Source organism: Drosophila bipectinata, chromosome 3R (assembly GCF_030179905.1).
Source record: "Drosophila bipectinata strain 14024-0381.07 chromosome 3R, DbipHiC1v2, whole genome shotgun sequence".
NCBI classification, from domain to species: Eukaryota; Metazoa; Arthropoda; class Insecta; order Diptera; family Drosophilidae; genus Drosophila; species Drosophila bipectinata.
In genome coordinates, this window is record NC_091739.1 from 11322866 (window position 1) to 11336221 (window position 13356).

General features: G+C 42.5%; 2 protein-coding genes across 2 annotated transcripts; both read right to left on the reverse strand.

The window, feature by feature from the left end:
* Nucleotides 1-1078: 1078 nt before the first annotated feature.
* Nucleotides 1079-8388, reverse strand: js (jiangshi). The gene is made up of 5 exons (XM_070281619.1): nt 7664-8388; nt 5837-5979; nt 2901-3165; nt 2719-2840; nt 1079-2665 (listed from the first exon to the last, which is right to left on the reverse strand). Exons 2-5 carry the CDS (start codon nt 5915-5917, stop codon nt 1268-1270), a joined length of 1866 nt encoding a protein of 621 aa, XP_070137720.1. The 5' UTR covers nt 5918-5979; nt 7664-8388; the 3' UTR covers nt 1079-1267.
* A 1124-nt stretch (nt 8389-9512) lies between these two features.
* Nucleotides 9513-10697, reverse strand: LOC108129341 (uncharacterized). The gene is made up of 3 exons (XM_017247308.3): nt 10250-10697; nt 10061-10191; nt 9513-10005 (listed from the first exon to the last, which is right to left on the reverse strand). The coding sequence occupies exons 1-3, from the start codon at nt 10543-10545 to the stop codon at nt 9821-9823; spliced, it is 612 nt and encodes a 203-aa protein (XP_017102797.2). The 5' UTR covers nt 10546-10697; the 3' UTR covers nt 9513-9820.
* Between the last annotated feature and the right edge of the window lie 2659 nt (nt 10698-13356).

Genomic DNA, 13356 nt, shown 5'->3' on the forward strand with positions numbered 1-13356 from the left:
TCTTTAAAATTTTCTTTTAAATTTTTATTTGTTAAAATTTCCAATAATTTGAAAGCGTGGAGATGCCACCTGGTAATGTTGAAAGCTGGTAACACTCAAATAATAAATGGAGGGAAATTTAAAAAAGAAATCAATGATAACAGCTACATACATACTTTCGTTTTTTTTAAACAATGACTATTTATTTATTTATGTTTATACCAAGAAGCAAGAAAAGTAACTTGCAGTCCAAAAAAAAAAAATGGACAGCAAACAATAGTTTATTGCTAAAACAATGAGAAAATCTCTGTAACAGAGAGAAAAATCTATTGTTATATGTTATAAACTTTTATTTGATAAATATATAAAATAAATAAAGACAGCACAAATTGGTTAGTTTAATTTCAATTGAGTTAATTTATTTTGAATCCGGTTTCTTGGCTTTTTACGCTCACAATGTCATTTGTTATTTATTTATTTATCAATGTTTTTTTTGTCAAATTCTTTGCTTTTAGATATTTTTAGAAGAGAATTTCTTGGGAGTATTTGCGCATGATAACGTTAAAACGCTCATCCAGATCCTGAAGAATAGATTCACAAGTTAGATCTTCGTATTCTTTGCGTAGAACCCACATTTCCAGGCTGCTCAGAATCATAAACTTGGTTTTGGCGCACTAAAATCAAAAAGATTGTCTAAAATCAATCTCGCATACTAGGCCCAATCTTGTTACCTCTTTTGGCTTGTCTCCAGCCCACAAACCGACCGCTTGAAGGTATATTTTGAGCATCATCTTCCAGCTCCAGAAACCATGAGCGTCTCCGAGTTTTGTGATTGGGGGAGTATGCACGAAGGGGACTTCTGCAACTTCGTTCTTGTTTGGACTAAAACGCCTTGGACTATAACTGTCCCCCATAATCAGCCTTTTTAGGTATTGAATAAAATTTTGAACGAGACCGAAAATGTATTCTATAACCATAAAGTCGGAAATCACATTTTAGATTATCAAACCATTGACAGATAATGCTAGAACCGGATTTTTAAAAAGGATTCTAGAATTTTAGATAAAAACCCATTAAAACACCTTTGTATAATTTACAAAGTTATTTGCGTAGCTTTAATTATTAATCTGCGGATATACAATAACATTAACACTTAAATGCGTGGTAGATGCTTCTCTCCGGGCTTCTCAGCGGCGGCTAATACTAGGGCTAGGAGCAAATGCGGATGCGAATGCGGATGCGGATAATGAAATGCGGAATTGGGAGAAGGGGGCAGATGGATTGGGGACTATCTGCGCAGACACGGCTCACAGGTGCCCGGAAGAACAAACGATGGATGGCACTCCGGGCACTTGGGGTTCTCACCGAACCACTTGGCCCGCTGCTCGGGAATCTTCAACTGGAACGAGTTGTATAGGTCTCCGGTGGCTCCTGCACCCGCTACGACACCACTGCCCGGCCCGTAGCCAGTGCGTCCGATGGACTCCAGCGGGAAGGCGTACTCTGGGATGAGCAACTGTTTGCGAAGGTGGCTAATGTCGGTGGAGCTAGCTACCACATCTGAGCGGCGCTCTGCCGTCTGCTGCGGCTGAGCCTCCTCTTCTTTGGCCTTGATGGACCGTGAAATGGGTACTCGGCGGCTGGTGCTGGATTGCTGGACAGATGGCTTTTGATGGCTGACGATGTCGTTGAGCCGGGTGCTGAAGATCTCCGATTTGCTTGAGACACCCGTGCCGTAGTTGCCGTCGGTTTCTGGGTACTCCCGCCCGTCCACTCCGATGGGCGGATCAAGCTTGGGCGGTTCAAGTCCGTTCGAGGGTATCTTCCACTCGTAATAAATGGGAGGGCCTTGGGTGGTGGCTATATCGTGAGGCACAAAATCCACAAAAGGCGGCAGAAGATCGTTGAAGGGCAGCTGCGCAGGGGATGCCGGTGGGGCTGGTGTGCTAGGAGGAGTAGCCAGACGGAAGCTCTGCGCTGGCGCCGGAGTTCGGTTGTCACTACGCGGCGGAGCTCCCAAGGTGGTCGCTGTGGTGGGTGGTGTGGCAAAGGAGAAAGGCACGCCAGCCAAAGTCGTTGGTCTACTAAGTGGTCGTGCAGTCGTGGTAGTCGTCTCTGGCCGGCTGGGGACAGGACTGAACGGAGCCGCTGTGGATGTGCGGATTCCCGAGGCAACGGCACCGCTCGGCTGGGGCTCCTCCAAATTGTAGATGGGATACACGTAGGGCGGCTCATAGATCTTCGAGGGCGGCTTGATGAACTTTACCAGCTTAGTGCTGGTCTGCTTGCTGGGTGACTCTGCAGAGTTAAAGTCAGCGGAGGTGTTGTACCGTGTGCTGTGGCTAGTTCCCAGGTCGTCCGTGTCTGGCACCTCAATCGCTGGGAAGCTGGGACGACGTGTGTGCAGAGCCTCTGTGCGTTTTGTGGCCACCGATGGCCTTCGGGTTGTTGTGGTCGTGAAAACAGTGGTGGTGGTGGGGCGAGTCGTTGTGGTAGGGGTGGTGATCCTTGGCCTGACTGTGCTGCTTGGTAGCTCTATCTGTGGCTCGTAAGCTGGTGGTAAGATGGTCCGGCTTGGAGGGGGAATCCTCCAGCGTGTCTGCGACGCCTGGGGATCGAATTTTCCTGGACTTCCGGCCTTGAGGGACTCATCCCGGATCTGATTCGGACTGGGTGATAGTTGCTGCTAAATAAGAGATAGTTGGAGCTTGGAATCTGAGTATCGGAAAGTCTTCTCACCTTGTATTGGCTGCGGAAGGACTCGCCAGAATAGTCCGGGGCATAGGGTCGATCCAGAAGGTCGGGCCGAGGTGTGCGTAAGTTGTTCTCCTCGTCGTTTACAAAGGGCTTGTCCCTCTGGCCTGTGGAGTAAAAAGACATAGATTATCCTGCTGGAAAAGTAGCGCTTGTGGATAACCCACCAATCAGCAGATTCGCTGCATAGTTGCTCTCCGCCTTGGAACAGTTGACCATGTACCAGTGATCGCAGATGAGCATCCTCTGCTGGAAGAGGGTGGTGTTGGGGCACGTGTAGCTGAATTGCCGGCCCAGGCCATCGCACATGTGGTATACCTGGCAGCCCGTCTCCACGTCCGCATAGTATCCGGCAGGACGACCGGCGCAGGAGAACGAGGTCTTCTGCATTAGGTGCGAGGCAGGACTAGCTCCCTGGATAGAGTTCTGGGCCTAAACAAAAGAAGAGGGTAAGTTTACGGAAATAATAATGAAGCTCATTAAAGTTACCCAGCCAAGTTAAAAAAAAATTTAATTTAATTTTCGTGTAATTAGAGTTAAAAATTGGTTGCAATAAATAATCTTAATAGCTTGAATGATAAAAGAAAAATATCTATTTAATCTTAGCTCTCATAAATCACTTTTAAAGTTTTGTAGAAGTTTATGAATTTAGTTTAATTAAATTGTTTTAAAAATTTGCAGTTTTGCTCGATTTAATAAATCTCTGTTTTTAATAATGGGTTCCTTAGTAAATTTAGAACAAAACAATCTATCAATAATAAATATTTTGATAGGGAATCTTTTTAAATATCGATTAAGGCATTCCAATCTAGAATCGAATGAAAACCAGAATAAGTACCATTGAAAATAATAAAGTAAGTAGCAAAGAAATGAATGTTAAATTGTTGTAGTCAGGTCTGCAAGTTCTTATTTGCTGGAAGGAGTGAAGGGAAAGCTCTTCTGTCGAATCTGTCATTAGCTATCCGGAAGATAAGGGTGCTGCTAGCACTATCTATAATTAGCTGTCTTTTATGGGGCTCTCGCATCACAGACAAACAAATGACGGGGAGATCAGTATCGGATTTTGCTCGTGCCGGCATGTGTGAGTACAGCTAGTGGTGCCTAGACCCCCTCCATGGGTACTCGCAGGGGTACTCATAAGCTGCACTTTTGGGAGTTGTGATTTGAGAGCTCTGAGACATGGGTCGCAAGTCGCCCTGACTCGGGCCCAGAAGTGATGAATTGTTGTGTTGTCATAACGTGGCACATGGTGCCACGGCTGCTTGCAACAGACGACCTGTGCCGCTGTGTGAAATGTCAACTTTAGTCGTAGTCTCTATAGGATTTTATTTTTTACTGCCGATTTTATGAATGTTTCTTTATGCCGTGTTTAATTATATAGAAAAAATTTCACGTCGGCATTCGCAAATTATAGCCGAATGACTTATCGAAATCTGCCACTGGATCTGCTGGGAGTACGTGCGAAACATGTGCAGAAGCTTCCGACAAGTCCGTGAAAATTATTTTCCCAGCATTCCACACAATCTTCGAAATAATGAATCTTTGACAGTCGAAGGGAGATCCACATGTTGCCCTTATATAAGATGATGCTGGACAACGATTTGAAGTCACGAACACATAAATATTTATAAACCAATGACATTACATATGTTGTATGACAATCTTTGATTAAAATGGCGCTTTAAAATAAATCTTATACGATTAGAAAATCATTTAATTTTAAAACTAATTCAACTATTACTTTAAATGTCTCCTTGTATGGTTATGTGATGATTTTCTTAGAAGTCTCATTTCCAATTTACCATATTTGGCGGTCTTTACGACTACTTAGTGGCGGAAAGGAAATCTGGATTGCAATAAATTCAAATTCGGTTTGCAATCCCAAAGATACAATCCCCAAGATCCCATTAAGGTTTTCAATTCCAAAAAGCTGTTGGTATTTCTGGTAATTTGCCACAATTCGAGACGCTCTTCAATTTCATTTCAGCCATATTTACGGGCCGCACTAAACACACATTCTACGCCTAGATAGTCACTCGGCCGTTACATAACTGCCAAGGCACAGATACAGATACAGCTTCGGCTTCATCCTCGAGTTGAGTTTCGTTTTAATTTCTTGTATGCAAATAGCGAAAACAATCAACACACTTTTCTCGCCGTTGTTTGTTCCATTTCTGCAAAAGTGTCAGTCGAGACGGAAAAAAGGTCACTTGGTCAGCCGAGCCGAGTCTTTTGTTTTTAATAGTTTGAGACCTTTGCTGGGTGAATCATGTGTGCCGGTGTATCTGAATAGTGGTGGTGTGGATGCACTCACGGAGACACACATAGAATAAATTAAAAATGAAACAAAGCGTAAAGAGCGCAAAATTACAACATTTTCCGCCGTTGCTCAAAAAGTGTCTTGGGAAGTAAATGCGGTGGCAAAAACGATCAAGATGTGGGTGGAGTGTCCATGGTTAGGGTCTAGAGGGGGGTTCTATAAAGTCATATGAGGGAGATCAATTAAATCCTTACAAAAATAAGGGATTTTAAGTATTTATTAGCAATGGAAATGTATTTCAGAAATCAATAAAAAGCTTAAAAAGAATACTTTGCAACTAATCCTTGCAAATCCTACTAATGATGTACTTATAGATTTCTAATTATACCATAGATTACTGTATTTTAAATTTAATATACAAGTTAATAAACCCCTTTGAACATCGCCCGAGACATGGCTTATAGCTCACGCTTCGTATAATCATAATCAAAGTTTTAACGGATTACCATTTCAGAGATGATTACATTGTTTCGGAGCAAGTGTAAGAAAATTGTAAATTAAAATGTATCTAAAGTTGGTTTTAAATGATCGCTTAAATAGTGCTTCATTAGCATCGCATAGATGAGTGTTTACTATATTTTAGCAATTAATTATTGCAATCCTAGGCTGAAAGCTAATAAGCACCTTCGTCGCTGTTTAAATATTTATAGTATTTCGCAATTTGCATTTGAATGTTGGCTCGCTCACGTGCACATGAATGGAATCTCCGAGATATTGGAGGCATTATCTTTCGCATTCCCCATTCCTTTTCAGCCCCCGGCTAAGGGTAGAAGTCAGACTTACCTCACTGGCCAAAAATAACGCCGAGCAGAACAAAGCCAGGGCCAAAAGTCGCGAATGCGTGGGGATCATTAGCGCCAACATTTTGCCGATTGGTGAGATGTCGGGGACAGCTGGGACTGTTGGGGGTGGTCGGCGGTGTTGAGCTAACAATATAAATTTATTAATAAGCTTGGTATTGAATAGGCCCAGGGCACAATTGATGGGAAAGTGCAGGCAGTGGCCCTAAGTTGGCGCTAATTGCCTTACACAATTGCCATGGCATCCCATCCACCCATAGCACAATAATTCCAGCTCCAGCCCCGGCCCTTTTGTTGCCAATCTTTGCGTAACCGTAACTCTGTTTACTTTAGTCATAACTTTCCCAAAAATATCTCTCCTCACCCCATCATAGGTGCTTTCGGGTTCGATAACAATGTAAGTGGCTAAGTTGTTTTGTTGTCACTGCTGGGGAAACTAATTTTCTTCGGTTTCGAGTTGATTGTTCGATTCAACGTTTTCGTAATGAATTGTAATTTAAAAAACATTAACTTCTGTTGAGGCTGCCGCTCGATGCTCCTAAGCTGGCTGATAGAATTCGCAGTGATGCGACTGGCGCCTTCTTCCCCTGCCTCGACCTCCACCTACAATTTAATTTAGCAACCTTGCCACTTCCATCCACACCCCTCACTCCTCTGAGGCACAAACACCAATAAACCTGTCAAGCTCTGTTGCCAACAAAGTGCCCAAATTGAAAATGCATTTTATGCTTGTTTATGGTAACCAAATTGGTCGGAATTGAGTTGTCCATTGGAAGCTAACTTTATGTATCCTCGATGGGGTCAAGAGCATATTCTCAGATGCCAAGAATGGCAAGAGACTTACTAGCCATCAAGTCTATCTTTCGGCTCTGCCATAGATCCATCACAGAAGTATCTATCTTAGAGATAATCTAAAAATTTGACAAGTAAGTGGCAAGTCTGTAACATGAACTTGAATTTTAAATAAAAAGAATTGATATTTGTAAGTTTTTTTTAAATTAATACTTAATACTTGTCCCTGTTATTTAATCATAATTTTGAAACTACTCTAAATCTAATTGAAATACAGCTAGACATTTTAATAACCCTGTTTAAATTTATGGGGTTATCATCAAGCAGAGTCTCAAAACTCCATTGCCCAATAAAATATCATGCTATTGGGTTAACGAGATCATCTGTCTCAATGCTAACCACAACATTTGTGGCAAGCTGTGGCCAGAAGTGGCAGCAGCAGTGGCAAGTGCGTGTGGCAACAACAACTTGGCCAACAGAAACTTGAACAATATTGAACTGGCATCTAGTTTGGCGGTTTTTCCTTGTCTTGACCTTTTTGACAGTAAAACGGAAAAATGTTCACCACTTTATCCTCCTCAGCCTGAACTCGTGATGCTGGTTTTCGGTTTTATTTTTATTTTTTCAAAGTTTTGGTTTCTAAGTTGCCTTGTGGCCGTCCAGCAAGGCGAAGCCTATTTGACATTTTTGCCAGCAATTTCCACTGAAAGAGCATTGCGAATTTAACCGAGAGATGCTCAAGACCCGCAACATCGAATAATAGCAACAACTGCAACAAAACAACAGGCTGCAACAAATTCAGATACAACAACAATTATACCAATTAGATGGCATTACAGGTTGATTACAGCAGGGCCAGGCCTGGGCCAAAGCATTTGCTTAGCCATAGTTGGCATTTTTCTAATTGTTTCCCCAAAGTGGACCCCCTGGTTGTCGGTTGCTAGTTACTGGATGCAGAGGAAGTTATTAAGATGCAAGATGCAAGATGCCGATCTGGTATCCACTGAGCACGGCTCACCTTCAATCTTGGCAATCGGAGAGTCTTAAATTGAACAAACTAATTGTCGCTGTAGGTGGTTAGCTAAAATATATTCCATATGGTCGACGATATTGGTCGACCGTCCTTCTCCGCACACACACCCGATGCGATGCACTGTGTGATGTGATGTGATCTTTGCAAAGATCAAATGTCAGAGACAGCGCTTCCAGTTGCACTGCCAGTCTGCAGTCTCCAGTCTCAGATGCAGTTGCTCCAAACAAAGTCAAGAGCACTCGCACACCGTCGCGCCAAATTGGTTCGCATAAATTATATAATATATATGCTCGATCGCGAACGCTACTTCACACATGCCAATCCAAACACTATGGCGCAGTTTTCACAGTCCTGTCGGCTACCCACTGTATTTGGGTATCTGAGTATCTCACGGCTTGAACTCGGACGTATTCCCTATGACGGAGCGACACAACCGCGTCGCACGAAGTCGCGCTTTCAACTGAAGCCTCCGAGTGCACCCAGTTCGGTTAAAGATTCACATTAGGCCGCCCGCTACAGAGCCAGAGTCTCGTAGATACACAGATAGAGATACAGCACCAAGAAGAAGCGCCAAGCCGAGCCAGGTCGCGCTTCGTCATCGGCGCACAGTGGGCGATAGTGGACAGTGGGGATGTTGGCAACGTTACCATTAAAAATTTAAATATTAAATATAAAACAAATAGTGATATTTCAAAGATTTTTTATTTAATTTTTATATATTTTTGAATAAAAGAATATTTATTTCATAGAATAAAATAATATTTTTTTTTCAGATTGACTTATCTTTAAAAACTTTAAACTTGGTAAATAATATTTTTTAAGTCTTACTTAAAATCGAGTAATAAAAAATCCAGGACTACTTTATAAGGTCACCCTAGATATCCAAAAAAAAAACGTATTCCCACTTCCCATTGTACCAGAATCGCCGCCCACTTGCTTCAGAGAAAATTCTGTTAATTTGTAAAGAAATAAATATATGCAAATACTTTCGAATGTTGCCAAATGAGCTAATATGGCTCAGGTGTCCAAAGATGCTTAAAAAGAATACGCAATGTTTTTAAGCCGAGCTCAGGTCTCATAAAAATAATTTTCCTTTTGGGGCCAGCGTCTGGGAGCCTCCCACTGTGCCGTTTAACGAAGTTCAACCCAGCCAGCTTGAATTTCAGGCAGCAAAAAGCAAAGCGTTAACATTGCAGCTTCATTTTCGGCTTAGAGCCCCGTTCTCAGTTTCAATTTACCGCTAACGGCTTCGTTTTCATTTTCATTTTCATTTTCATTGCACGTTATTAGCATTTGCAGTGCCACCGTTTAGGGAAACCCTTCACCCACTGGTGTTTATTTGTCTAATTTATTGGAACGTTTTTGTTGAGAAGATGGTGGCTGGCGATGCCGATGCCGATCCTAAAGTGGGCTAAATAGAGCAATCGAGGCTAAGAGATCTCCGCCAGATTGGGCGGCAGTTGCGAAAGCATTTTCCCCCCCATCTCAGATTCAGATTCGGATTCGCTAGCTTGTTCGGTCTTTTGGCGGCATCATTGTCAGATTTCTGGCAATGGGGTTTTGTAAGCCACGAAGATTTTCATTTTCCATTTTCATTTTCGTCTTTTTTTTTATAGGTTTTTTGTGGCTTTTTCTTGGTTTTCGATTCATGCCGTTTATTTACTCGTCAAAAGCCCTTTTGTCGTGAAGCAAAAAGCCGAGAACGACCAGGTCGGGTCGTGTGTTGCCTCATTGGCTTTCTGGGGCTTCATATTCGTCAGGGATTTTCCACAAAGCAGACCCAAGTATCGTGACGTACCACAGAGAGGAAGTTGAAAAAGGAAAAGTGGGAAAGTTTTGGTAAAATAACTCATTCGATGGTTTATTATTGTCGAATTTTTGGTTTGCAGTTGTCAAAAAATCAAAACATAGATCCATACGCCGCTCATACGTTACATACGTTACAACATGAAATTTTGTGATATTTTGTGGACTATGGCTAATCTGAGAAACAAATCGGCTAACTAAATAGCTAACTAACTAGCTTGGAGCGACTAAGCTACGCTAAGCTAAAATGCTCGAGTTTGAGCTAAAATTCTTGAGTTTGAGCTAAAATGCTCAAGTTTGTGGCTGATGATGCCATGGATTGTAATTATTGGTTGATTATTGCTGGTCCTCGTCTTGGTTACGGATGGTTGGCTGTTGCTCCAGCATCTGCAAGGCCAACGAGTGCTGCTGGAAGTCGGCCAGGATGTGGCTCTCGGGAATGTCAGTCTCTACACGGCTGCCCACAATGTCGATATCGCTCTCCTTCTTATCGAAGAAAATGTCAATGATGATGCGGACACCTAGGGAGGGGAAAATTGTACTTCCAAGTCAAGGGTATCCTGTGGTAAGACCTACCTTTATCGGTGCGGCGAATAGTGGTCTTGCTCTGATAAGATTTCTCCACGGAGCAGTTGGCACCACCCTCATCGTGGGCATTCAAACGAATAAAGCTCTCCTCCTCAGCGGAGTTTGTCTGAATGTTACTACTAATAATGCAATATATTACTCCCAAGATACTAAGGGAGAAGAATCAATAGGTCTTACATTCCCTTGTCCTTGTCATCCGGCGATAAAGGGGAGCCCTCGACCGGGAGCTGCTCGATTTCAGAACGAGAGCCAAAGTACAAGGACTTGGCCTGCTCCAGGTCCTGGTTGTTCTCTGTGGCAATGTTATAAACATTGACCAAGTCACGAACCTTCATTGAAGACTCCTCGGCCGAATGCATCCTTCCAGTCTCGGGCGAGCTGGTCACGAACCGGGACGGGGAAACAACCATGTCGCGGCTCTGGATGGAGCCAATCGAGTTGTTGCTTCCAATTTCTTCTTGAGTGGTGTTCATGTTGTGGCGACGGCTAATGGTTACTATATAGCCTAAAACTTCTAAATTAACCCGAAAGTTACTACGCTTATTTAAGCTCTTTCGGTTTTTTATTAGGAAATTTTTATCAGCTCCTGTCGTGTCTGTGGACGAATGAATACTACTAACTACGACTTTCGTTTCTGACAATGTCCTCTCATAATATTGACCTTTAAATCAAAGGTATATTTTCGGGTCGTGTTTTTGTGTTTAAATTTGAATTTCATGAATTTGAATTTGGTAAGTGTATCCGTCCAGCAATTCGTTAGCAATTACACCAACGAAATGTAAATGTAATTCATCTTTTGAGCCGCCGAAGACGAATCGATGGGGGCGACCTTCGGTGCAGCAATCGAAAACCGAAAAACCGAAAAATGAATTCGATCGATCTCATGATTGATCCCACAGAGGGGGGACGCTATTTGGAAGGTGGTGGCTCGGTGATTAGTGAAATTTGAGCCACACGCTGAATGCCAATGGAATTGTCTTAAAACGGATTTACTCGCAAGTTTTTTCTTATTTTTCCCCCCAAATTTCGTGTACATGTATGTGAGTTATTAATATTTTGAAATTGGGTGAGCAATGACTTGCCGATGCCACAGCATCAGCATCCAGCATCAGCAGCAGGGGGGGGGTATCATCATCATACCACCATCATTGCTCGGTAGCTTCAACTGACCAGCTGGAGGTCCATTTGACACACCGTCCCAATAAAAATCCGTTTTTAAGGTCAATATATATTATTGCGAGCGACACTTCAAGATTGGCTTCAGTAAACTGAAGATTCGCAATTTGGCGTTGATGTTTTCGGACAAGGTTTACTCTTTTTAACTTTGATCAAGATTTCGAAACAAAGAATGTAAAACTGCTTGTGGGTTAATTCCCAAGTTATTCAGCTATATGTCTTTATAAAATATGAAGGATGATGTGGGGAACAAATCTGTTGGTCCTACTATGATATGGGGACCAAAAATGGTATTTATGACATTTTGATGACATTATTTTTCATAACTTGGCTACAACTTGTCATATTGCAAAATGGTGTACCTTCCTGATCTTGTATCGTGGAGTACTTTTATTATCTGTCAATAGCTGGACAATATAAATTTGACGCATTTTTCAAAAACTTTCAAATCGAAAATTAAAGTAAATTTTTTTTTTTTTTCCCATTTCTCAATTTTTGAAAAAAAATATCCCCATAATTTTTTTTTTATCATTTTTGATAAAAATCAATCAAAAATTTTAAATTTTCAAATTTTGATCACGTTTTGAAAAAAAAATATGCCCAAAATTTTATTGTTGATATTTTTGATATTTAAATAAAGCTAGAAGTTACTTGAAGCTCTGATTTGAAAGAGGCAATATGGCTTAAATATTCAACAAAGAATGTACGTAGAGTCTTCATTTTGGCCAAAAGCATTTTTCTTGGCCAATTCCATTATTGCTGCATCGTTAAAGCACAAATCGGTTGTGAAAAAATTCTTGTAGTTATAAAAGAATCATTATAACCGAAATATCACCCAGATTAGAGTACAAAATAGTGGTTTGGTAATACATTTTTAATAAAAGCCAAAGAACAATTGGTGGTTAAAAAATAAGTGGTAAGTGTGGTTTAAGTATGATGACGGGATGATGTTGCATTGTAACCGAAAAACCGCCAAAATTAATTCAAATGGGAGTTCTGTGTGGGAGTTCTGGCTCCCGTGATCGGCATTCTTTGACTTTTAATTCCATCATATCACGAACTTGGAATTCTGTTCTGCGCTGCCCTGCTCTGCTCAGATGCTTGTGCAATTAGCAGTCGATGTCAAAGGGGTTCACTCCAGTCATGGCAAAAGAACACTCCAAGAAGGTGTGGGACCCACAGCAGGCATTCACACAACCAATGTACGTACGTACATACATACGTAGCATACATCGGTCTGTGTACATAGGTGTGTCATCATCGCCGTCATCATCTCTGGTTGTGATTCCATTGAAGGTCGCTCCGCCACAAACAAACGCCACAAACGCTGGAAGTTGCCATTTGTGCTCACTGCGAGGCACACACAGCTTGCCTCTCTCTCTCTTCCGCCCACTCGGGGAGGCTACACATGTTTAATTGCCAAATTGGTGCAATTCCACATAATTCATGCCGATGCCCGGCCAGAGCTGAGCAGAGTAGAGCACAGCTCTTCTCTCGGGGAGTTGTTAATTTGGCAAGGTCTCCCCGAGCCGGGCTTAACGGCTCGGCAAATAAATGCAGCTCAGGCGGAGAAGATTCACACGTTTATTAGGGGGCAGAGTCGTGCTGCGAATTAAAATCGAAAGTGGAGCGCTAAGCACACATAATTGATAACGGCGAGCAGTATGGAGATTATTGCGCATACGCCTCCGTCAACGACACCAGAGACTCCACAAAAGTGCCAAGAGTGCTAAGAGGAAAGACAAACACCTCGTCCACCGCCAAATCTCTCGACCAGCTCAAGCCGCATCCGGTCGCAAGCAAAGTGGCCTGGCGCTAGTTGCTACAAATTTGTCAAAGCAACAATGCTGCAAGGTCGCGGCCGAGCGGTGATCACGTTCGCGTCCGGCATGCGGTCAGCTCTGCCATATCATTGACCTTAAGTGACGAACATGAAGAGCAATGAATAGCCCGAGATTATCACCTTTGGCAGCGTTTTATTGCACTTACACAGGCAGCCGCCAAAAACGGATTTGAAGTTCAATTGCAGCCATTTGGTATGCTCCAGCTCCAGCTCCAGATCGGAATCCCCATCCACCATCTTCATCTCGATCTTCATTCGTGGACCT